Source organism: Felis catus, chromosome B1, assembly GCF_018350175.1.
Source record: "Felis catus isolate Fca126 chromosome B1, F.catus_Fca126_mat1.0, whole genome shotgun sequence".
NCBI lineage: Eukaryota > Metazoa > Chordata > Mammalia > Carnivora > Felidae > Felis > Felis catus.
This window is the reverse complement of record NC_058371.1, coordinates 148,582,058-148,606,689: the sequence shown is the minus strand read 5'-3', so window position 1 is coordinate 148,606,689 and position 24,632 is coordinate 148,582,058. Positions and strand designations below refer to the sequence as shown.

General features: G+C 33.4%; 1 protein-coding gene and 1 pseudogene across 4 annotated transcripts; both read left to right on the top strand.

Moving 5' to 3' along the window:
* On the top strand, nt 1-24,632 carry LOC109499452 (alpha-S2-casein-like). 4 transcript variants are annotated; one of them, XM_045056251.1, is made up of 16 exons: nt 1-151; nt 6,656-6,784; nt 8,953-9,015; nt 10,406-10,429; nt 11,197-11,220; nt 12,848-12,883; nt 14,108-14,131; nt 14,228-14,272; nt 15,871-15,999; nt 16,748-16,774; nt 17,951-17,977; nt 20,150-20,173; nt 20,259-20,303; nt 21,148-21,276; nt 22,040-22,083; nt 24,353-24,632. In XM_045056251.1, exons 3-15 carry the CDS (start codon nt 8,965-8,967, stop codon nt 22,049-22,051), a joined length of 597 nt encoding a protein of 198 aa, XP_044912186.1. In that variant the 5' UTR covers nt 1-151; nt 6,656-6,784; nt 8,953-8,964; the 3' UTR covers nt 22,052-22,083; nt 24,353-24,632. The 4 variants fall into 4 exon arrangements, with proteins under 4 accessions (XP_044912186.1, XP_044912187.1, XP_044912188.1 ...); XM_045056252.1 differs by lacking the exon at nt 10,406-10,429; XM_045056253.1 differs by lacking the exon at nt 14,228-14,272.
* On the top strand, nt 4,872-4,988 carry LOC111560379 (annotated as a pseudogene).

Here is a 24,632-nt window from a genome sequence, read left to right as displayed (position 1 = left end):
AATCCCAACAAGGCTCCATGTTGTCAGCTCAGAACCCCACATGGGGCTCAATCTCAAACTGTGAGATCATGACCTGAGTCAAATCGAATTGGATGATTAACCAACTGAGCCACTGAAGCACCCCATGATTAATTATACTTTTAGCCTCAAGGTAAATTCAGAATTTATATTCAGAATTTATGTATGTTATCTCTTGGCTTCCATAGTCTTTTTGCAAAATTAACTTTTGTTTTGTTTTGTTTTTAAATATTTGTTTATTTTTTATTTTTACTTATTTTTATTTATTTTTTTTTTTTGAGAGAGAGAGAGCAAACAGGGGAGGGGCAGAGAGAGGGAGACAGAGGATCCAAAGTAGGCTCTGTACTAAGAGTAGGAAGCCCGATGCGGGGCCAAACTCATGAACTCTGAGATCACGATCTGAGCCGAAGTCGGACGCTTAACCAACTGAGCCACCCAGGTGCCCCAAAATTAACTATTGTTTTAAAGTTTGACATGACATTTTTAAGCTATTTTATTCTCATATCTAAGTTTTGCATCCTTTTTATATTTTTATTTTCATCATTAAAAAGTTTCCTTTATTTTGCATTATTAATAACACGCACTAACTGTTCATCCTTGTTTTACTCAACCACTAAACTTAACATCTTAATTGTTTAAAAAGAAGAAAATTTCACTTATTTAAATGTTTAAAATTGTATCCTTGAAAATGTTTTTCCAAAGCCAGCAAAGAAGATTTTTTGATAGGAAAAGACCAGTTTTTCAAAGTTTCTTCCTTATTCTAATTTAAATATAATACCAAAGAAAAGTAGGACTATGTTTGCATTTTTTTTCTTACATCATGACATTGTCAAAAATTATGAACAGTGTTTGCATGTTGGAAAACTTCATTAAGATATTCTTAATAGTTTATATTCTGAATAACACCCAATGTTCTTAATGTAAATAAATGGTGAAAACTGGCAGATAAGTGCTAAGTAAAATAATACATGAGTCATTATCACTTTTTCACAAGTTTTATCATTAAAATTTTCTAATAACCAAAAGAAATATGTGCTAACACCCATCAATAGACATACTGAAGAAAGTTCATAACAGTGCTATTCACAAAAGGCAAAAACAAATGCAAGCAACCCAGATGTCTATCAGTAGGAAAATAGATGATTTATAGTTTACTCCTACAATGGATTATTACTCAGCAATGGAAATAAACCAACTATCACTACATGCAATAATATGGATGACCCTTACAGATATGAGTGAAAGAAACCCAATACAAAGGATATATACTATATAATGCCATTTATATGAAGTTCAAAATCAGGTGCCACTAAACATGATTTAGAAGTTATAACAGTAGTCACCTTTTGGATGGATTATTGACAGGGGTTAGGGGTGAGCCTCTGTTGTGCTTGAAAGTTTCTATACCTTGAACTAAGTGGAGGTTACACAGGTAAATGCATATAAAAAGTTTAGCTACTGTATACTTATAAACGGTGCACTTTTCTCTACATAAATACCTCTTAAAATGGAAAAAATGCTGATAGCAGAAATGTAATATTTCCATTTTCAGTTGTAATGTCATTCCATAATCTTTTATCATTATCAACACAAATTGCAGGAGAAATCCACTTACTATTCTCTTACATTTCTTAACTAGATGAAATATAAAAGTTGTGTAAGTTTTGTAATTATAAAATATTCCTTGTGTTAACTTTTAATTTTTACAGGTCCAATTCACATATGGTTCATTTTTAACTGTACTGGCTCTAAATTCCCTTGCTTACAATTGAGCTAGAGAACTACAGTAAAGCCAGTAAAAAATGCTTTTATTTTCTTTTTAAGAAATCAGTAGAAAGAAGTTAATAATTTTCCCCAATTTTATTTCTCATAGTAGAATAAAAAGTGTTGTGCAATGTTTGATTGTTTAGCAGTCTGCCACCTCTTGCTCTAAACATTTCTCCAGTCTGTGTCTTAATCATCACCCCTAATGCCGTTTCTACAAATTAGCCCTTATAATTACATAGCAATCTATTCACACCCTCTTAGATGGTTATGCGGCCTCTGTTTTGCCTGTCCTTCAGTCCTTTTCTATATTGATGCCATGATGATTAATTTAAAATGCAATTCTCCCCATGTCACATGTCAGCTTAAAGTATTTCATACTGCCCACTATCCCCAAAATGAGGTATAAACCCTTAGCTCCTGTGGGCCTTTACCTCAGGTCCTGCCAATCTTTCTCTCACAATCAAACTTTTGGTTCTTCTCCCACATGTCAGTCTCTCTCTCTCTCTTTTAATGTTTATTTATTTATGTATTTAGTTAGTTAGTTATTTTGAGAGAGAGCACACAAATGTTCATGCACACATGTGAGCAGGGAAGGGGCCAAGAGAAAGGGAGAGAGAGAATCTCAAGCAGGCTCCACGCTGTCAGTGCAGAGCCCACGCAAGGCTCCGTCTCAGGAACCCTGAGATTGTGACCTGAGGCGAAATCAAGAGTTGGGCACTTAACCGACTGAGCCCCCAGGATCCCCCATAGTCTCTCTCATTTTCATGTCTGCTCAGCCTTCCAACACCTTAGAATATGTGTATTTCACTGAACATAAATTATACCTTAATTTTTTTAAAAACTCTTAGTTAATGAAAAGAGAAATTGTCATCAATACAACTGAAGTGTTGTTTTCCCCACTCAGTTCCATTTCCAACCAAGCTCCTCAGCAGTAAGCATGATTCTGAAATTTGTCTCCTTCCCTGGCATTACTTTATATTTGTACTACACATGCACATTGCTATTACAATAGACAGTAGATGTTTAATTTAAAAGTATTTTTGGAACGTGCATAAGAATGTATTAATAGATTTCTCAAAACATACAAAAAATATATTGAATTAAACCTTTATAGAAATAGAAGTAGTTATATATATTTCTCACAAATCATTCTTCACAGCTCACATTAATTTCATGTTTGTTTTCCTACCGGAGGCCACTTCCTCTCAGACTTAGAAATTAATGAAAGGTTCCAAATTATTTCCAAGGCATCAACATTCACTAGCCAATTATTGACATTTTTAATGATATTCACTTATTTTATGCACTAATCTATTTATGACATTTTTAATAATTGAAATTTCTTGAATTATTCCTAGCTCTTATTAACCCGTGTTTGAGTTTTCTTCCATTCTCACAGGACCGTTGGCCTTTGTACCTGTTTTCTCATGACCTACCTCTTAATTCTCTCAACTTTGCACAAACTCCTCTACACATTATTTTCTTTCTGGACCACCTCACTCTTATACCTAAGGACATTCTGTGTGTGAGTGTCTTGATGAACTATAGATATAATCACTGTAAGGTATTAAACATATGACAACAAGTACATACACATTCCCAGTGAAATAATATAGGACTTCCTATACTATAGAACTTCCTTTCTCTCAGTTTATTTATATCCTACTGAACTTGTCTACTCTGAGCCTTTTATTTCTAACTAATGGTAAGAGTTTCCTTTTCTTTCCATTCTCCTATTAGCTGCATATCAGTCGTATCAGCAAAGGCTGGGATGTTGATAGTTGACACTGAGAAGGGTTTTGTATTCAGTATGTCCATTAGTATTGTCATCAATTCCATTAGGTAAGTAAGTGTAATAGAACACTGTTTACTCTATATTCTAATTAAATTTATAATTGGCACCTGAAACTTAACTTCTTAGAAAACTAAGCTCCTCATGTTTTCCCCACAAACCAGCCTTGTCTCTATCATTTCCATCTCAGTCAATGGTAACCAGGTTATTCCAGGTGATCAAGCCAAAAATCTGGAGTAATTAGTGAAACTTTCCTTTCTCTCATGCCTCACTTCTAATATATTAAATTCCATTTGTTCAAACTTCAAAGTATAATTAGAATGTGACAATTTCTCATCACCCTCACTGCTGCCATAATCATGTGTCTGGATTATTATTCCAGTCTCTAAATGGGCCACGTCTCTTCTCTTAACCTCTTCAGTCTGTTTTTTCCCAAGTTATCTTCTGCTTCACATCAGTTTCCATTCAGTGTAGTTGCTTTCTTGAAGTCCTGGCAATACTCAAGAGCCCTGTATCATTGGCCTCATTTTTTCTCTTTGTTTCCACCAAATTCACTATTTTCCAACCATACTGGTCTATTCAATATTTCTGAAACTTGCCAGGCATACTTATATTCTAGGACCTTTGCAGATGAGTTCCTTCTGAAATATCTGCAAGGTTTATTTTCTTACTTCCTTCAATTTTTTACTTTTCTGCTCAGGGAGTCCTTTCATGGCCATCTTACTAGATAATGAACACCTCATCCCTACGACTATTTTCTATCCAGTATCTTCAATTCAGTTTTCCCATAGCATGCAGTGATTGAACCAATGCTTTATTATTTATCATGTGTTAATATCTTAACCAGTTAAAATATAAACTTCATGAAAACCATGTTTTCTTTTGTTCATAGCTTTCTTCCAGATGCGTAGGATAACTCCTGGCACACACTAAGTACTCAAGAATTGTTCACTGAATTAAGTAGAGAGTCTTAACTACATTTTCAACTTCAGCATCTGTACAAATATTTTGTTGATAGCATATATGAAAAATTCAAGTATATCAAAGATTTTGGAGACCTTTTAAGAGATGGCTCAAATTTCATTTGCATTGACAGCAGAGAATGTGATAGAAGGCCATTCCCAGTCATAGTGTGCTCTAACACAGATCCATAGCATGCTCTGGAAAGATTGTGATAAGGCATAAGAAATGTCAGGAAGTGGGGTCAGAAATGTCTCCTGGGAAGATTCTGAATGATCTTGAATTCTCTGTTAAATATCTTAAACATTACCGTAGACAGTATAAGAAACCATACAGCACTCCTTGACCTTTCGGCTAAGATCAAGTGTAGTATCTGTTCTTATCAGAAACTATACAAATGTTTTGGTTGAGTAACATGATTTGTTACATACATTTTAGAAAGAAAATATTTGTGAGAAAGGTGTGGAAAGTGCATTTTAGAGATAACAAGAAAATGGAAGACATATAAGGAAATTCGTTGCAATTATCTAACCAATGGAAGATAAACTGGTGCAGAAGCAATGGATTGAAGGTTAGAAGGAAGAAGCTACAAGTATGAAGTCCTTCAGGAAGTTTGGTGATGAGTGAAAGGAGAAATGCATAATGTAGCCAGTGTGGGTGGCACAGAATGATGACATGGGACCTGTAGACTGAAGAATTGAGGATACTGTAGACTAAGCAAAGGAGCAAGTACAAATGAAGCAAATAAAACTTTAAGAGGAGAAGGGTATAAACATATAGGTAAGTTCTTAGGGGTTGGGAGAGGAGCAGATGGACTCATGTCTTATAATGAAGGAACCCATAGAACAGTTACTGGGAGAGTCACAGAAATCAACAAGCATGGTTGTCTGGTTTCTATGGTCTCAAAAACTGAAAGCAATAAGAGCAGAAGCTGTTGCTGCTGAAGGCAAGTAGTCCTGGTTAAGTGAAATGAAAGCGTTTACTAAATATCAACCAAGTGTCAGACCAACTAAAGTGGCCGATATGCAACAATGAAAAGTCCGATTTCTTCTTCTCCAGAGGACAAAGTTACTTAAATGATTTCAAAAACAAAAACAAACAAAACCCAAACAAACAAACAAACAAAAGATATTTGATAGGCAGCAGAAAAAGAGTCATAAAAATCTGAAATGAAGCACCTGGGTGGCTCAGTCAGTTGAGCCTCTGACTTCGGCTCAGGTCACAATCTCACAGTCCATGAGTTTGAGCCCCGCATCGGGCTCTGTGCTGACAGCTCAGAGCCTGGAGCCTACTTCAGATTGTGTCTTCCCCTCTCTCTCTCTGCCCCTCCCTTGTTTGTGCTTTGTCTCTCTCTCAAAAACAAATAAACATTAAAAAAAATTAAAAATCTGAAACAGATGAAAAAATGGCAGTTCCATGAAACATAATCCCATGGGGGAAAAGCTATATGTGGTTAATACCAAATATTAATAATTGGTCTTCCCTAGTGTTGAGAGTGTAGTCATGTGTGTGGTAAATTTTACAAAGATTTCTACACAAAATTATTAGGGATTTTACCATCTTGATACTTAAACATCAATGCTTCAGCAAATCAGAAGACTTGGTTTTCCAAAATGACTCCGTTTCTAATAATTACGTGAGCCTAGGAACTAGCATTTTCTCCAGAAATTTCAAATTGGCAGCACTTGGGCAAGATCCAGTTGTGTTTTGGTTCTGTCAGCAGACACAATATTTTTAAAGAATTTTAATTTGTTACAATCAATATACAAAGAATTCTGAATAAGTAATGAAGTGCTTGGCTTATCTTTAAAAAAATGGAAGATGTGGCAGCTATAGAGCATGTATATTACATGTCAAAATTGACTGGAGCTGAGTATTGGCTTTTTCCTTCAGGCTAGGCTTGAACTTTCAGGAAGGCTACAGTCCCCACAATACTTTATTTTCCTTAAACCTGGACCTACCTTCAGTACACATGTAATCTGATTGGTTACCACAGCCATTTCATTTTGTGACTTGTGAAAAAGTAGGTGCCATGTAGATACCAATTCACTTTGCATAAATTGTGGCTAATTGTTACAATTTATAATTGGATTCAGCATGACTATTAATATTTTACAGATTCAGAAACTACTGAGACAAGTTAAGACTGTAAATCCTTATTAAAGTTACCGCTAGTTCGTAGGACTGCTGAGTTTCCCGTTACATCGCATGGACTTACATACGATAACCATGTTTATGGTGCAAATGGTAAGCAATAAATATAAGTAGTATTATTTTTCATACGTTAATGAAATTTTAATTAACATATCCCAAATGTCACTTTAGATATTTGTTCAAGATGTTTTAGATAAGAAGGGACACTGGTGTGCCTCTAGGAAAAAAATAAATACTTATCATGAACCACTTAACCAGTACATGGCAGAGGGAAGCTGCACAAACAGGGAATAATCACTACACATTATAACATCCTCATTTCCTGTTATCATGTTCTAAATCAAGCTAAGTGGAAGTGCTCCTTGGAATATGTGGTACAAATATTGGATGGAGAAACTACTTCTAATCATCACGGCTTCTCAGAATTCAAACCCTTTTTAAGTATTTTAAACCACAGAATTACCATATCATTGAGGAACTAGGTTTAAATAGTGAGTGATAACCCATTTCAGATATCCGACTGCCTGTACTTCTTGTCTTCCATTTAAGAAGCAAGGTAATATTTTTCACTTATCTTTTTTGTTATTCTACATGCATTGTAATATTGTAAAATCTAATAACATAGTTCTAAAAATATTTTTAAAGAAATTAATGTCAGTGTACTTTAAGGTCTTTGAGAAATTGTTTTAGAACATAAGCTACTGATTTAGCTACTTTTCAGTGCTTCTGGGTACAACTGATGTATAGACACCGTAAAATGCTTATTGTACTACTCTATCTTATTACGAAGTGTCAAAGTCTTATTTTAAGAGCTAGGTCATCATAATGAGGTTTTTGGAAATCCAGGGCACTGTGTATTTAAGATGTGGACTCCTGGATCACTTCTTTCATGTGTTAATCAGACACAGTAACCCAACATAGCTGCTCTGGAGACCAGAGATAATATTTGTAATGTAACTACTACAATGTCTGGCATATAGCAGGTATTCAGTAACTTTAACAATTTTTATGTTTCTCATTTATCAATATGCTAAAAACATTACTTTAACTCTCAGCATCTACGTTCCAATTTCTTTTATCCCTGGAGAACCAAATGTCTAAGTAAAATTGAAGTAAGCTGTTATAAAATAAATTTATTTCATATTTTAAGAGGCAAAATGATGTTTATAATATTATAAAGCATTATCACTATGAAATGCTTCTAAAATGAACATCCTATGCATCATCTTGTAACAGTAAACAAATATACCTGAGATTTTTAGTAAAAATGAGAAATTAATTAGAAATTTAGGCAATGCAAATCCTAGGACAGAGTAATGCCTATATGTACACATTCCCCAGAAGTGCATAGGTAAAGATCACCAGCAAATTTAATACTATTTGAGTAAAACAAAATCTTACTCCTTAAAAATAATCAGTTTAATGTGTTGATCTAGACAGTAAGACACTGTTATATATAAACAATGCATTAGAATAATTATTTCACTTTTCAGTTCTTTGTTTAACAAATAGGAAAGTGAAGTTGATATGTAGTCAGCAAACCTTGTGGACTAACACATAGTCATGGTATTAGAGATTGAGCTGGAAGGGATTACAGAAATCAGTCTCATTAGCAGTCTCTCTTTTGTTACATATACGAGGTGCAGTGATGTTTAATGATTTATTCAAGCTTCAGCAGCCTGTCTCAGACTGGGAGGCACCTACACCTCCTTGCACCCATCACAATATTATTTCCACCTGCTACTTCTCATGAAGGAGCCAGACTGCATGTTTTGATGCACCTGATATCTGTTTAAACATGAGTTTCTCTTCTATTTTACACTTCTGATAGTCCTTGTCCACAAGATTGAGGAAGAGTTATAAATAAATGGCCTGATAGAGTGTACTTATTTTTCATCACTGTATCTTCATGTCTGATATGTTGTATGTAGCAACTAGTCATTGAATGAGTAAGTTAGTAAACTAACCAATTACATATAGGGCAAAAAAAAAAAACCTACTAACTTGCTATACCCAAAAAGGAACTTCGACATTTTAGAAACCAAGATTTCACATTATATTCTGTTAATAAAATTTCTCTTTATAAAGAACTTGTCATGTTCATATCCATGTGTTTCTCAAGTGAATCTGCTTTTATCAAAGTTTTCATTAGACCTTCCTAATTGCCTGGAACAAAGCTAAATTAATGTACAATTATTGAGAAAATGTGTAATTTTCCAGGAGACTAAAACTTATTAACTTGCTATATACCTATTTTACAGAACTAAGTAAACATGAAGTTCTTCCTTCTTACCTGCCTTTTGGCTACTGCTCTTGCAAAGCATGTAAGTATAATGACATGTTTATGATTATCTATTCTTATTTAAATATAAGAAGAGTGAATCTTTTATGCAGACGATGGCAAGGGTAGGGAGCAAGAAATAGAGACAAGTGTGTGACTTTTAAAACCTATAATCAGAGGTTTCATTGGCCTTGCCTTATACAAGGTATCAAGGTGGACAAAAACACTTTTTATAAAGTACTCTCCTTATAGGATGAAGGAGATGTTAGCTATAGGTTAAAAGGCATGAACTTCCTCCCATATCTGCTTGAATGTACTGGGGAACATTTTTTGACTCCAAGAACCGCTTCCTAAAAGTAAGAAATATATTGAGATAAAACAAGGATACCTTGAAAAGTGTAGGAAAGCCACAGAGAAAATGTAGACTCAAAAACCACCTCTCAAGGAAGGGTCAGAATTTCACTATTCTTGGTTACAGTAGTTCAGAATCTGTTTAGACAGGAAACAGTGATGTGTTAAAGAGTGGTTCACTTTGAAAAATCACTGCCAAATAACTTACTGCAAAATAATCCCTTAACTTCTCAAGGCATCGTATTCTTCCAGTGAGAATATAGTAAATATACCACAAAATGATACAGTGGACTAGACATGTCATGTCAATGAAGTGCTTTGAAAACACACATGTGGAATCTACTAAATTCCTCAGAAGTAACTGATTTTTTCCTTTCCCTTCTACCCCCACTGTCAATCCCTCTTCCATACCCAATATCTCCCTCCCCACAACTGCACCATACCTTAAGGTGATCAGAATTCTCTGCATCCTCTGTTTCCTATCTCACATATATATCTTGAAGAGTTTTTTTGTTATTTCTTAAATTCAAAGCCAATTCGGGAGCAAAATTAGGGTAAGAATTCCATTTAGGTAAATAGAAAAAAATAATCATAATAACACTTCAATGAGCAATCTTACACCAAGTTTGATTATTTCTTCTGCCTATAATCTACTAGTCTTAGCCACACTTCTCCCTTTCTCTCTAAGTCAGTAATTGTCCTCAATCTTTTCTTTAAGATTAATTAAATCTAGAAATCAACATAAACTAAATAAAATGTAATATCATGGTGTTATAACATTTTAATATTCTGTAGCACATCTACATTTGTATTTTAGGCTGTGACAGGATTAATACTTAAAAACCAAGAACCCAATCATTTCCTAAAAGTAAGAAATATGTTAAGCCATAACAATGACTTATTTGATGTATAAAATGATTTATCTATTAATATTATGGGAAACATCCCACTAAACCCTAAGCATTCCCAGAAATGGATTTCTAGAAGCTCCATATCCCCAATACAAGAACAACAACAAGACAGATTTTCACTTTAAAATAACCAATAAAACTGAAATTTGTTTTTTTTTTTTAATGCAAAAGATGGAACATCACTCCTCCAGTGAGGTAAGACATTTTAATAAAACATAAAGTCCTTTCACCTAGTCAAAACATAAATGCACTGAACTTGTAAGTCTTTACAATATTTTTTTTTACCAATAAGACTACAACTATAGTGCCAGAAAAAAAATTGGAAGTGCAACCATAAAAAAAAAAAAAGAGATGAATAAAGACCAAGACCAAAGCTCTAAATTCTAATTACCAAGATTAAATTTCTGGGTTTTTTCCTAAGTTGTCTCAATATTAATGGTATTCGCTCAGAAGTCATGATAAACACTGTATATTTTGTGAATCCATTTTATGTTTCTGCAATAAAGACTCATGTTTTTATGGATCCATATTAAGTGCTAATTTCCAAATGACTCTACCCATAGGTGCATAACAGGTGTCCACAGAATTTTCAATGTTACTAAAGGATTTTCTTGTCTCCTGTGATATATTTTGTCTCTTTAAAAAATACCAAAGAAAAAGTAATGAAAATAAAAGAAAATTGGAAATTGTACAGTGAAAATAGAAAATCTCTTTTCTTCTCTGTGGATGATATTTAGGAAAGTTTTTGATTCAGCTATTCAGAACTGAAAATAGTGTGGAATGAGCTCATTATCTGAAATATAGTAAGTTAATTACATACAGGGAGTGAAACTTTGATCAATTTTGTTCTTTAACCTAGGCAGAGACTCAATGTTATCTACCTAACGGTTGTTGATTGACAATTTATTGCTAGTATGAATATAATCTAGGTAAGTAAGTCATATTGTTTTTCTTTTTCTAAGGAATCTATCAGCATCTCCCAAGAAGTAAGTCCTAACTTAAATTACATATAATTTTACTTTTTTATTTAATCAACACTATAAAAGAAGTTATTTGTTCTGTAGAAATTTAAACAGGAAAAGAAAGTGTTCATTCATCTCAGTAAGGTAAAGTTTAATTTTTTAATCTGTTACTCCTGATTGATGAAGTATCTTTTTCTCTCAAACATGGGTCATTTTCTCATTAACCCAAAATGAGTATTATTTTTAATTATAATTGTAAAAATGGTGAGGCTTTCCACTGCTTTACCAAAATGCTGTGGACTAACAGGAAAGGGATAGTAGAAAAAGATTTGTGGGCTAGAACCTGCAAGACATGCTATTAAAGCAGAATATCTTTGAGTTTCTTTTTAATGGTCCATCATCTTTACCTTTCTTCCCTAATTCTGTACACTTTGTTCACGAAGTTGATTTTTCTTGATATCACATTATGACCAAGAATATTATACTTCATTTCAGTAAATGCGATCTTTCTTGGTATTGTTTTCTTTTGGGGGGGGAGATATTTGTCCCACATCCTGTGAAGTATATATTGATTTCACATCTGTAGGACAATGTGAAGCAAAAATATTATATTACTTTGAAAAAAAAAAACATTGACATTAACCTAGATTTGGAAAACATATTCCAAGTGAATCAAATTTGAAAACCAAGATTTTTTAAAAGAATGACACTAAAATTGCACCCTCTTACCCTAATTCTACGAATAATTCAATTGGAGGAAATATATTTTTGCATGGATCAACTAATACACTGATTTCCACATTCTGTGAGGAATGGAGGACTTATCTTTTAATGGTTTTCATTCCTAAAAGCTTCAAACTTAACATTCGCCTTTCTCTTTTTTTTTTATTTAAAAAGAATTTTTTTTAAAAAATTTTGTTTGTTTATTTATTTTTGAGAGAGAGTGTGTGTGAGTGGCGGGGGGGCAGGAGAGAGGGACAGAGGATCTAAAGTGGGCTCTGCACTGACAGCAGCGAGCCTGATGTGGGGCTCGAAACCACAACCCATGACATCATGGCCTGAACCGAAGTTGGACACTCAACCGACTGAGCCACCCAGACACCCCTAACATTTTCTTTTTTAAAATCTATTTCCTATTGTAATATTTTCTTCAAATTGACTCATTTAAACTTAAATGAATTTATCATAGAAGCAATATATATTTACTTCCAAGACAAATGTTAGTTGACCTGATATATTTTTTACAATATAGAATGAAATAAATAGTGACTACTAAAATGAAAAAAAAAAAAAAAGTTTATCCATGCATTGCCTAAATTAATCTTGTGTATTCATTCATTCTTTTGGCCAATTTACTGAACAAGAACTATGTCTCAAACACTAGTTTAGACTGTAGGGATATAATAATAAATATAACATTCTCTGGAGATACAATACATACAATAAATATGACAATAAATACTGCTGATTATATGTTTGTCACCAAATGGGAAATTCTAATATAATTCATACAAAACTCATACAATTAAAATGAATCTATTTAACATTTGTTTTTATGGAAGAGGAATTTTTCCCTTTATGATCAGGAGAAAATGTTTATAAACAATGCTGTGGAGATAAAAAATATAATTATTTTTCTTCTCTCTTCAAGGAAATCACAAGAAACATAAATGAATTGGGAATTTCTGTAAGTATCCTCTTTTAATAAAACTGGGAAGAGATATGTAAGTTCATAAAAATGACAATTTTTCCCTGCTCACCTTACTAGTATCCACCTAAATTGGTCCATATTCTTTTGAGACACTTCCATTTAATCACAAGATCATTTTTATCTCTTCCACGTGTTTTCCAAAGGTGATTAATAATGAGCAACCATGAACCTGGTTTTATTGCTGTTATGTTAATCCTTTTAACTTATCATATTAATGACCATCTAGGTGATATGAGAAATATCCCCAGTAACTACTAATATTCAAGAATAATCCTGAGGATTTCTTATGGTGGCTGGATTTTGATATTTATTATTATCTTTCAAGGAATATTCTAGCAGGTCATCTAGTGAAGTAAGAGCCCTTTTCTTTTAACATCAAATAGCAAGTTCATCAAGAAATACCAGATTTCCAGCAAAGTGTGCATTTACTTGTTAAAGTCACAAATAGGGTAGTGGAGAAATCACTTACCCAAATGGATTGAAAGTGGCTATCTACACCACAATGTACATTGGTGCCTTTCATAGAGGCATCAGATATCTGACTCCAGAGAAAAGTGCATTTTAAATCAAGCTCATGTCAAATCAAGAGCCTACCATTTGCCTTCAACATAGTTTTATCTTGAAAAGCCTCTCAATATTGCTTAGTGCAGTAGTTCTCAAAGTGTTACTTTTCAATTAGTAGCATCAGAATCGCCCAGGCATTGTTCTGATATACTTTAAATTTGAGAACCTCTTGTCTAAAGGGGGTGATTAAGGGAAGGCATTAAGATGTGTGGGTCACTGGTTTCAGAAATAACTCATATGGTAGAAATATCTAAGCAAAAAGCATAATGTGAAAACATGCCTGGGAAAATAAGAGGCCTAGTTGTGGCCCTGAGCCCTGTGACCTGAGGCCGAGCCTGAAATCTTTCTACATATGTCTAGGAAGCATGTTTTACTCTTTCTTAAACTGCAAATTGGTAACTCAAATGGAGAGCCAATGGTCACTTATAAATAACTTTATATCTTCTATGACTTTGACACAAAGCAAGGGCTCTGATGATGAATGTTTTAATTTATTGAATTCATAATACAAACGGTATATTTCTCAGTAGCGGTGGCATGGGCCCCAAATATTCCAATAAATTGACCCTTACCACTCTAGTACAACTCTAAGGTGAAGTCATGCAGTTACAGTAGTTCTTCTCTTCTTCCCCTAAGGAGTCTGCTGAAGTTCTCACAGAGGTAAGCAATGTTCATTCAAACAAAATGGATTTATGTCACTTAGCAGTGTTTTCTTTTTGTGAATTTTTATAGCAAGTGCTTTTGTTTTCCTAACAGAAAGCTAAGCCCACTGTGGAAAAAAAGATCTACCTACAGCAACTGGTAAATTTCTCATACAAATCACAGTTTCAACCATCTAACTACGGCTATGTCTTCTCCCAAATGTTCACATAACTCATTGTATACCGATCAGATATTTACCCCCAAATTTGTAGTAGGCATTTTTTTCTATTTTTGTTACTTTAATTTCTGGCTGCTATCTTGTCAAATTTGTGGATGTGTTTTAAGAAAAATAAGTGTTGAACAATTATACAGCCGATGTTGAAAGAGTTACAAACCTCGGAAGATTAGTTTCAAGTTTAAATGATGGAAGTTAGATACCAGCATAATTGAAGTATGACATTATTGCCCACTCAACTTTTGACAATGGCATCATAGATAGATATCTCAAGAGTAAAGGTTTCCATGCCATACATCATATAACCCATCCTCTATGAACTAGAAAAGTTTGCCATAGGCACAAGGGAAGAGCGCACACTTTGGAGTTCAGCAATTTGTGTTCCATTCATAATTTCTCAAATTATTACTTAATTTCTCCAAGCTATAGTTTCTTCAACTGTAAGTGAAGATAGTCATATTGACCCTGCAGAATAATATTAGATGATATGTACATGAATTATGTTTAAAAATGTTTGGAACACAGTAGATGCATCTAAAAAAGTGGTAAGTATTGTTATCATATCGCTCTACAGAATAGACATTCCTTCTAAACTTTTTTTAAACAGAAATAGTCTTTCTTTGAACACTAAAAATGGCACTCTCCAAATAAAACTTCTCTTTTTAGGAAACTGTAATTACTGTAAAGGCCATTCTTATACTTTGTTAAAAATGCTTCCAGTAGCATTCTGCCTTGTACCACTCTTGATGTTGTGGATTTATCCAATAATTATACCCAGGCAATTCTACCAAATGATATTTTATATACCCATTTACTTTCAATCTCTATGAAATGAAAATTTTAAGGAAAGATGCTATTGTCATTTCATATTTAATCTCTAAAAAAAAATCTTTAGAGTCAGATCAAAGGCTCTGGAATTTACTAGAATTTTTATTGAGCAGGATAGACATAGTTAAATGATAGATAGATATAGATGATAGATATTTCATTTTACCTTATTTATATTATATTCTTATAAATAGTAGGTACTATGATTTTAACAGCTATATATTTTATATATATTTTAACAGCTATAATCCTGCATGGTAAGTAATGCTCAGAGAGATTAAGCAATATGATAAGGGTCATGGATTCCAGTGACCAGGATCAAGGGAATTAAACTTCAGTTCTCTCTGACTGCAGACCAGAATTTTTATACACGTGGGAAAGAAATGTCAGACACTTACCTTTAATTCAAAAAAATGTCTTTTTCTTTCCTTATGCATTTGTTCTTTTCACACAAGGTATTGTTCTGGAGGCCTTAATTAAACAGATGATTTCTTTAATTCTGCAATTTACTACAAATGTAAACACAGTTACAACAAGTTTTAAGTGACTAGATTATTCTTTTGTTAGGTAAATTTGCCACCATTTACAAATTATCTGTGTAATTTGGTTCTGTGGAGACCTGCTTTGCTCATGGAGGAGATTCAATATTGGACTTATTATTGGACTCAATATTGATCATTTTCCTTCTTTCTAGGACAAAATCAACCAAATTTATCAGAATTTGAACTTTCTCCAATATCTCCAAGCTCTTCATCAACCTCAGATTGTTATGAACCCATGGGATCAGATTGAGAGAAGGGCCTATTCCTTTATTCCCACTGTGGTAAGTGCTGCTTTTTTTTCTTTTAATTTTTTTTTTAACGTTTATTTATTTTTGAGACAGAGAGAGACAGAGCATGAACGGGGGAGGGTCAGAGAGAGGGAGACACAGAATCTGAAACAGGCTCCAGGCTCCGAGCTGTCAGTACAGAGCCCAACGTGGGGCTCGAACTCACGGACCGCGAGATCATGACCTGAGCCGAAGTCGGCCGCTCAACCGACTGAGCCACCCAGGCGCCCCAAGTGCTGCTTTTTTGATTTACTGTTTTTCTTTTTTGTTTGCTTTTATTTTTGTTTTTGGTAAGGGATGAGATCAGGATAAAGATATGTAAAATAGCTAGATACCCAACAAGTTCTAACTGAGAACACAGAACAATAAAATATTATAGTCCAGAAATTAAATTACAAACAATACAGTCCAAATTGTAGTAACATATACAATTGTAACCATAATGAAAAATAAGTAATTTCATTTAAATTTAGTATCCATGTCCTTAATGTTTGCTCATATATCATTTTTCTTGGTTCCTCAAACAATTCTTTAATGTAGGAGAGAGATTATCATTATCTTTATGTAGCAAAAAAGACAATAATGTAAGAAAATGCAGGGAAGTGAAGTAACTTGCCCAAGTTCCAAGTACTCTTCCATTTTGTTTTATAAAACAGTTTTGTATTAAGGAGCTTTGCTTCATTTGAAAAATAAATAACGAAATCTCCCTTGCCCTTTTTCTTTTTTATATACATATATACAGAACAGAGAACAGCTCTCCACCAGTGAGGTAAGGCATTTTACTATAAAGATAATATCTCAGTAACTAGCAAGATATTAGACACTTAATATGCACTGCCCTAAACAGTCTTTGTTCCAGTTTTCTTAAGCAATAAATTTAGACTTACAGAATATAGGAGAATTGGCACTTCAGATCTCCATGAAAAATTTGGGGAGGGCAGAGAAAAAATGTACACATCCAAAGATATGAAGATTAGATTTGTGCTAGGAGACTTTATGAAAAATTTTAATACTACTGCTTTTTTAAAGGTCACTCATTAATACTGCTACCACACCAAGAGATCTGGTGTATATCTTAAAATTTGCAAATGAAGTGGGAGGAATCCAAAATATCATTCTCGATAAGGACTCTTGTTCATTCAGATCTATACAAAGTGTTATTTTCCAAATGTCTTCCTGCATATCACAAATGACTAAAGTCATTTTCATATCATCCAAGAAATAGCCTAGTTTTAAAAGTCCAAAAAAGAAACGAAAATATAACAATTTTTAAAGTAAGATTAAAATGTGTAATTTAAGAAATTTTAAAGGAATCTGGCAGCTTATCTCAGGAAATAAATCAAAACCATTTATACTAAATATATTTAAGAAATTATTTTTTATTTTGTTATGGCTATACAATAAGTATTATTTATTTTATATTTACATAGGCAGGAAAATAATGCAGTTATGCATACCAGTCAGATAAGATTTATTTATCTATTTGTTGTTTCATTAATGAGATATGTCATTCATCATTCGTTTAAGAAATATAGGGGCACCTGGGTGGCTTAGTCGGTTAAGCTCCAGACTCTGGCTCAGGTTATGATCTCACAGTTCATGGGTTCAAGCCCCACACCTGGCTCTGTGCTGACAGCTGAGAGCCTGGAGCCTGCTGCAGATTCCTTGTCACCCTCTCTCTCTGTTCCTCCCCTGCTCTCTCAAAAATAAATAAACATTAAAAAACAAATTTTTAAATGTATATATATTTACGTGATCATAGATCTTAGATCTTAGGTGATCTTAGATCTTGGGTATGTAACCACGATTAAAAGAATCAATAAAAATAAGTTTAATTATATTCTTCTTCTTTATGAAAGAGGAGTTTTTTCCCTATATATTCAAGAGTAAATTATGTATAATCAATACAGTGGGAATAAAGTAATTCTTTTTTTATTTCTTTAAGGAAACCTCAGGGAAGACTGTTGATATGGTAAGGTATTGATACTATATAAAGCTATATTTAATTCATATTTTTTCAAAGCTAATATTAAAATAGTAATAATTAGGCCTATATAAAATGCTCTTCTTTTAATAAAACAGAGTGATATTTTTAAGTTACTTAAAAATACAATTTCTCTCTACCTTTTAATGTTGGGTTTCTCAAGTAGCTTAAATTCTTTCTTGCATGTAAACAAGACTCTTCCTTGTGGCATAAATATGCGATTTCCACTGCTTCTTAAAACAAAACAAAACAAACAAAACTAGTTTTTATTATTTTTTAACTGAAATTTTACTGCAGTCCTTTTTCACCTATTGTACTAATATGCTTGTAATATGAGAAAAATCTTTTATTTAATTTTTTTAACATTTATTCATTTTTGAGAGACAGAGTGTAAGTGGGGTAAGGGCAGAGAGAGAGGGAGACACAGAATCCAAAGCAGGCTCCAGGATCCGAGCTGTCAGCACAGAGCCAGACTGGGGGCTCGAACTCACAGACCATGAGATCACTACCTGAGCCGAAGTCAGAAGCCCAACCTACTGAGCCACCCATGTGCCCCCAGAAAGATCTTTAATTTCATGAATATTAAGAATATACTGCTAAGGATTTAATTACCTTTGTCCCCAAATTTTGATGATGATAAGGATAATCATGATCTTATTTCTTAAGAAATCTTCTAGCAGCTCATCTAGTGAGGGAAATGATACTTTTTTAAAAGATTTATTTCATGAGAGAGAGAAAGAAAGGGGTGGGGAGGGAGGAGAGGGAGACAGAATCCCAAGCAGCCTCCATGCTCTCAGTGCAGAGACCAAGGTGGGTCTCAAACCCACAAATCGTGAGATCATGACCTGAGCTAAAGTCTAGAGTCGGATGCTCAACTGACTGAGCCACCCGGGCACCCCAGGAAATGATACTTTTAGAATGAAACAGCCAAGGGTCACCTGGGTGGCTCAGTCGGTTAAACATCACTCTTGATGATCTCCTGGTTCCTGGTTTCCAGCCCCACATCAAGCTCTGTGTTGACAGCACAGGACCTGCTTGGGATTCTGCTGTCTCTTGTCTCCCTCTCTTTCTTCCCCTCCCCTGTTCACGCACTATCTCTCAAAAATAAATAAACATTTTAAAAAATAAAATAAAATAAAATAAAATAAAATAAATAAATAAGACAAAATAAAATAACCTAATAGTTTATTGAGAAATACTGTGCTTCCCTGTCCTGGTTAATTATTTTAAGTAAATTAAGTATTGCTAATTTTTAAACAGAGCCATATCAAAATATCCAATAAGGAGATATTGGCAATAAAGACAAACCTTCATAATAAATATATACAGACTCAAAATCATTTTAGAGATTTGAAATGAATTATGTACACAGTCAAGTGTTCTATCTCATACTTTTGATAATGTATAGCTGAACTCTGGTTCATTGCAAATATGCATTTTTTAAATAAGTCAATGGCAAATCAGGATCTTGCAATTTACCCTGATTCCCTCTCATATTGTTTAGGGGTTGAATATTGGTTTGGGTTATGTATGGTGTAAATCACAGGTACAAGAACACCTGCTGTAATAGAATGAGTCAAGTCCATGAACATAGTGGGAAAACATCTCAAGACAAAATGAAGCATGGATTGTGGCCCAGAGTCTTGTGACCTGAGGCACAGTCCAACATCTTCTTCCTCAGTGCCTCACAAGCATGTGTTACCCTTTCTCTCAAACTCAAGCTTGGGCCCGTGGGCACTAAGAAAAAACAGTAGTCTTTCTGGAAATGGCAAACAGGTTTTGCCACATACCTCCACAGGCCTGCATCATTTTTCTTTCTTCTCTCTCTTTCTCTCTCACTCATTCTCCCTCTATTTAGTTTGCATCTGCCTATACTGTATGAGAATTTGACATTATATGAACAATGTAAATAGAATATTTTAAACAAAACATATTTTCAGCCAAGGATCTTTATGTTGACATAAAGAATGCTCTGATAATGAATACTAAAACTCACTTAAGTCATAATAAATTCCTATAAAGTAGCACTTTGTTTCTTGGCAGCCATGGCTTGACCTTTAATTATTAAAATAATTAGGTCTAGTTCCCTACTGTAATGACATAGATGAAATTACTGGTGGGCTATCCAAGTAAAGCTGATTCTTATTTTCTTTCCTTAAGGAGTCAACTGAAGTAGTCACCAAAGTAAGTAATTTTCATTCAAACCAAATTAACTGAATACCATCCCATTTTTTTTTTATTTATCACAGTTTATTTTTGTCTTTAACAGAAAATTGAGCTGACTGAAGAAGAAAAGAAGTACCTAACACTTTGGGTAAATTTTCCATACAAACATTTATAACATAACTGGACTAGATGAACATCGCTGAACTCCATTCCTCTCAACAACTGTTTTTAATAAATTCTAATTTCAATAAAACTCTTCCTTATACTCTGTCAAAACTGTTGGAAAAATATTCTCCCATAGAATCAACTGTACCATTGCATTGCATGTATCCAACCTAGCCATTATCCCCTGGTTATTCTAAAAACCCACCAACTGTCCATTTTAGAAAAACAGGAAATTATCCTGAAGGGAGATGCCTCTGTGCTTAATTCCAGTTTTAATCCCTACAGTAATCTACAGTCAGGCCCACATAGATGCTTCAAAATAGAACATGGAGGAGGGAAATACATATTAATCATAAAATAGGTGACAGGCTCTCTGCAAATTGCTCTCTATTGAATTCATTTACTTCTACAAGGTGACACTCAGATTAATAATTGGTTCAGTGTCACAGATTCTACTAAATCTAATCACACATTCTATGTATACGACTGTAAGGAAACCATGTTTTTCTACTGATCCTGGAAATGCAACCACAATCTGAGAAACTTATTTTAGCAAAGAATATTATCCTCTTGCCTTCTTACAAGTACTTCTTCTTTAAGTATTTTGGGCTTGAAGCCTGAATTAACCAAGAATCTTCTCAATTCTGTAGTTCATTCTATGAATGCAAATATAGAAATAACATTTCATGAATTAGCTTTCTTTGGTTTAGGTCCTTTAGTATCATTTAGAATTTACCCAAACAAACCAAATTTTAGGGTTTTTTGGTTATGTCCAGGTATGCTCTGGTACATGAAATATTAGGACAATTACTTACATTTTTTTCTAGAACAAAATCAACCAATATTATCAGAAGTTCACCCTGCCCCAATATCTCAAGACTGTTCAGCAATATCAGGCAGCATTGAAACCATGGAATCACAATACGATAAATGCTTACCAAATTACCCCTACTCTGGTAAGTTCTCCCTTTTCATTTTTAATTTAAAAAGTGGACTTATCTTTTGTAGTAAAAATAAGCTGAGGAAATGAAATAGAGAAATAAAATTCCAACAGATTCTATTTAGTAGAAGATAAAACAAAATTAAGTATTTCTGGGCTGGAAATTGAATTATAAATGATATGGTGCAAATGCAGCTATAATAAAAATAATTATAATGATAAATTGCATTTACATTAGATTTAAATTTCTGATGTATTTGCTTATAAAATTTCAATTGATACCTACAGCAGTTTTTAGCGGTAGTTAACAGAGAATACTGTTTCCATTTTACGTAAGTATCTGAAATTCTAAAAAGTAGTCCATGCACTATTTAACATTTCTCTTTCATTTAATTGTTTTTTTAAAATGTGACTGAGGAAACATTCTTTTTCAACATGAACAATAAATGAGAGAGCAAGAAATTGAACCAGAGAACTGAAAATTTAATATAAGTAATATAGAATTTAGAGTCAGAAGACCTGACATAACTAAGCTTTTGATTTTGAGTAAGTCACTTCATTCCTCAGATATTTTTAAAACATGATTTAGTTTCTTAGATATACATGTAGCATTTAAAGATATCTTCCACATTATTAGAGAAAATAAGAATTTGGTATCTATAGTTTGACTATGAGATGCCTAAAATCCGTTCTAAATATTTCCATGGAGATTTAAATATTATTTTTGTTTGTTATTATAAACATTTAGCTAAAACATGTCATTTCTTTCTCTTTTAAAGAGACACTTTTAAGAATCTTGAATTAACAGCTTCTACTTCTTTTGGTAAGTGCCTTTAGCTTAAAACATAAACAATTATTTAAAATAGAATTTTTTTGTGAAGAATGTGACCTTAATATCGTTAAGCAATGTAGTTTCAATTTTAATTAAATAATAATTTGGCTTGTGAAGTATTTTATATTTTGCATAAGAATTGTTGATTCATAAATGTAAGTTACCTGTGTACCTATTTCATGTGTTTTATAAATATTTTATAAAACATATAATAAATAAATTAAGAAAATAAATTATAAGAAATTTTCTCTGTAGCTGATGATGCATTCAGCCAGAAGCATTGGCATTGGGCAGAAACTGTCACAAACTTAATGTCCACAAAGATGTTTACTCATATCTTTGAGTTGAGCCAAGAAGTGAAGACTCAGCATTTCTGTTTGGAAAATACATAATTATCAAGGGAGTTTCCTGCACAAGTCAAGCCATTTTAAAATAAATTCTCTGCATCATTTTCTCTGGAAAAAAAATCATCATTTTTTTTTTGATACCCAAAACCTACTTTTCCTAGTTTACTTTTTTGATATTGTAACCACTGCTTTAAAGCCATGGTGGAGATCCAAGGAAACCAATGAACATTAGTGTTGCTTTTATGTACTCACCTTTAATTTTTCTTATATTTTCCTTACAGTATATGTTATTTCCTGTCTTAGAATTCTGTCTCCTTCAATTTAGCGCTTTGTTCTTTTTATACGCAGCAGAGCAAAGTAGGCTTCAGAGAAATTAGGAATAACAGTAATGTATTAAGGCATTTACCATGTGCTGGTCACTAAGTCCTTTGCCTACATTAACTACTTTCATGCTTACAAAAAAAACTATGAGGTAGTTAATATGATCAGCCAATTTGAAATAAGAAAACTGAGGCCCATGGAGGTTAAGTAAATTGTTAGTGATCACCCCGCAGAAGTTGAAGAGCCAAGAGTCTAATACAGATTTCTGGCCCTAGGGCTCAAACCTTCCACGACCAATGCCACACTGTACCCAAAGTCCAGATAGGCTATTTTTTGAGAGGATACTTTAACTTTAGGTACATTGTCACAAACTTGATTTGCTTTGTCATGTCATTTTTGTCCTTCTAATAATGAAAAAGAGTCAGACAAATTCACTAAACAATCTTCTATGAGAAAAATACAGCAGTGCCTGGGTGGCTCAGTCGGTTAAGTGTCCAACTCCATTTTGACTCAGGTCATGATCTCATGGTTCGTGAGTTTAAACCTGCATCCAGCTCTGCACTGACAGAAGGAACCTGCTTGGTTTTCTGTTCCCCGCTCTCTCTGACCCTCCCCAACATGTTCTCTATCTTTCTCTCTCAAAATAAATAAAAATAAACTTACAAAATACTAATGTAACTACTATGGGTAAGAGCTGAAAATACAGTTGTATTTTATAAATAGCAATACTCCCCTTGCTATCATCATTTATATATTTTCTACATTTCTAAAACGCTGATCATGTGCTCTCTCATGTGAGACACATGAAAGAGATAGAAATAAGATCCCAAATTTGCCCTCGTTAAGCTCTGTTCTACACAAGGACGCAAAAATGACAATGCAATGTACTAAATGCTAAGTTAGAGGCATGAAGATATGGTAGTACAGGAAGATCAAGTGATGTATTGGAGTTAAGTCCTCAACTAAGTCCTCTCATATAATTAGAAATAGACTAAGCAAGCCAATGGTGGGGGGGGGGGGCAGGAATAAGGCAGAAGATACTGAATTGACAGAAAAATTACAATAATTACAAAAGAAACAGAGAAACTAAAAAAAATGTACAATAGATTCTGAAGACTTTAATAATTGTAAAGTGATTTCTTAAAATATCAGCCCAAAGTCATTCATCATAATAAAATTCCTTTACTAAAATCTATATTGCACTTAGATCAAAAGAATTAAAATATAGGAAACAGCAATATTTTATGACTAATAAACATTTTGGAAAATAAAAGTAAGTATTCCATTAAAGTTGGTTGAAAATGTAAATGTTTACCATTTAATAAATAAATATGAACATTACTTTTGTATGCTAGATTAAAGAACCTGGCTATTAACTTTCATCCACTCATTAATTATTCAACAAATAGTTATTAAAATCCTACTACATGCTAGATATCATTTGGGTAGTAGAAAATAACTAAAAATGTTTATAAATAATAACATTCTGCCAGACGAGAATGGTTGCATATTTGTGTGTTCTATATACAGACATACATTATTTCTGGAAATAAATCTAATAGGTAATACAGGATTGTCTTTTTTTCTTTTAGGTTTGGCTGGAAAATCTATCTTCTACATTTTCTCATCTACCATATTACTTCATTACTACCAGCATGCTTGGACAGACCTATTAATAGGGCAGAAATGTTGAGCCAAAGGAAGACTGTGCAGAATATTTCCCGAATAGTTTATACTTTTCCTGTTAGTTCATGTTGAGTGTATTGGGTCTGTATTGTGGTTTCATACAAACTGGGCTGATGATTATTTAAGATATTTTCATCATTCTTTCTGAGTTATAGAACCACTTTTTTCCCCCAAAATAAAATTTCA